At 58.6% G+C, this 1,784-nt stretch overlaps 1 protein-coding gene across 1 annotated transcript; it reads left to right on the top strand.

The window, feature by feature from the left end:
- Positions 1 to 5: 5 nt before the first annotated feature.
- LOC121334805 (nascent polypeptide-associated complex subunit alpha) lies at positions 6 to 1,329 on the top strand (the record flags this gene model as incomplete). The annotated part of the gene is made up of 5 exons (XM_041402283.1): positions 6 to 134; positions 378 to 524; positions 658 to 786; positions 989 to 1,111; positions 1,200 to 1,329. Coding segments are annotated over 5 exons (543 nt in total), but the record flags the coding sequence as incomplete, so codon positions are not given.
- Positions 1,330 to 1,784: the final 455 nt, after the last annotated feature.

The raw sequence follows: 1,784 nt of genomic DNA, 5'->3' as shown, positions 1-1,784 counted from the left end.
TCCCTGTGGTGTCACCCAGCATTGTCACGGATCCCTCTGGTTTTCCCTCCCTGCAGCTCGCGGCAGCAGCCGAAATAGACGAAGAACCCGTCAGCAAAGCAAAACAGAGCCGGAGCGAGAAGAAAGCTCGCAAGGTGAGGCTGCACCTGTCCCTGGTGAGCAGCCCCAGGGCTCAGAGTCACGCTGGGGATCTCACCAGGCCTGGATTGGAGTGTTCCCTGCAGCTGGCAGCCCGGGGGTGCTGCTCCGTGGTGGCAGATGCGCATTTCCGTGTGTATCCATGCAGCAAATGTGGGATTTTGGAGAGAGGAGTTGGCACATCTGGGCTGGCCCCAGAGCTCTTCTTCCCTCACTGACCTTTCCCTGGTGTTTTTCAGGCAATGTCCAAGCTGGGCCTTCGCCAGGTGACAGGAGTCACCAGAGTCACCATCCGGAAATCCAAGAACATCCTCTTTGTCATCACAAAGCCAGACGTGTACAAGAGCCCGGCGTCAGACACCTACATCGTCTTTGGCGAGGCCAAGGTGAGCCCACCCTGGCGCCAGCAGGGCAGGGTTCCTTCCTGTCACCTGTGCACCGTGTGGCTCCTGCCAGGGAGCGTGCTGGCACTGCCCAGGACTGGCCTCACTGCTCCTTTCCTTCCCTTCCCTCCTGCAGATCGAAGACCTGTCCCAGCAGGCTCAGCTGGCAGCTGCCGAAAAGTTCAAAGTGCAAGGAGAACCTGTTTCCAACATCCAGGAAAACACACAGACCCCCACCGTGCAGGAGGAGAGTGAGGAAGAGGAGGTAAGGCCTTCCCCAGCCTCTCAGTGGGGCCGTGCTTTGGGTTCATCCATAAATTCCTCTCCTTCATCCGTGCAGAGGGAGAGCACAGAGTCCTACCCTGACCTTGTTGCCAGTGCAGGCCTGGCCTCCTGGCTTCCAGTCCAATCCCAGCCCGTGCCAAGCTTGGAACTGGCACCAATCCTGGGCTCTGTTTCTCCTCCAGGTTGACGAAACCGGCGTGGAGGTGAAAGACATCGAGCTGGTGATGTCGCAGGCGAACGTGTCGCGGGCGAAGGCCGTGCGAGCCCTCAAGAACAACAGTAACGACATTGTAAACGCGATAATGGTGAGTGCTGGGGGGCAGCAGCTTTGGGGGGTCCCTGGGGGGGGGCTGCTGGCTCTGGGCTGGCTCCTGACTCCCTTTCTCCCCACAGGAACTGACGATGTAGCCGCCGGAGGGAGGAGCCTTTTTTGGTGTTTCAGAGAGAAGAGTAAAATACGTCTAAATTTAAAATTTGTACTATTTCTATCGGTTAATAAAGTTGTGGCTTATTGTTGGTGAAATCTCTGCTCCGTGGTGCTTTGCTGCTCGCCCTTCATGGCCCCAGGGTGGAGCCTTCCTCCCGGGAAGATCCCGGTGCTGATAGCCCGTCCTGGAACGCCACCTGCCCGTTCCCTCCTTTCCTTCCTGTCCCAAAGCCTGGCTGGACACGAGCCCAGGTCAGCTCAGTCAGAGTCACCCCTTCATCCCCTCAGGGTTCCCTTCAGGGGGGCTCCTCACTGCCCTGCAGCCGGGATGGGGATCAGGGGTGAGGGAAAGGCTCCAGTAAAGCCTCGGGGCAGGTGAGCTCCTGGGGGTTCACACCTGGCTGGGGGAGCTGGGCTGTACCCAGGTGGTGGATGGACACGTGCCACATCAGGGACAGACAGCCCTGTGTGATGTCTTTATCCATGATCTGGCATCGAGGGCACCTTGGTGTGTGGATGGCAGTAGTTTGGGTGGGATGTTGATCTGCTGG

The sequence above is a fragment of the Onychostruthus taczanowskii genome, unplaced genomic scaffold (assembly GCF_017590055.1).
Source record: "Onychostruthus taczanowskii isolate IOZ18803 unplaced genomic scaffold, ASM1759005v1 scaffold1952, whole genome shotgun sequence".
NCBI lineage: Eukaryota > Metazoa > Chordata > Aves > Passeriformes > Passeridae > Onychostruthus > Onychostruthus taczanowskii.
Note: the sequence above shows the minus strand (reverse complement) of the source record. Positions and strands in the feature narration are given on the sequence as shown.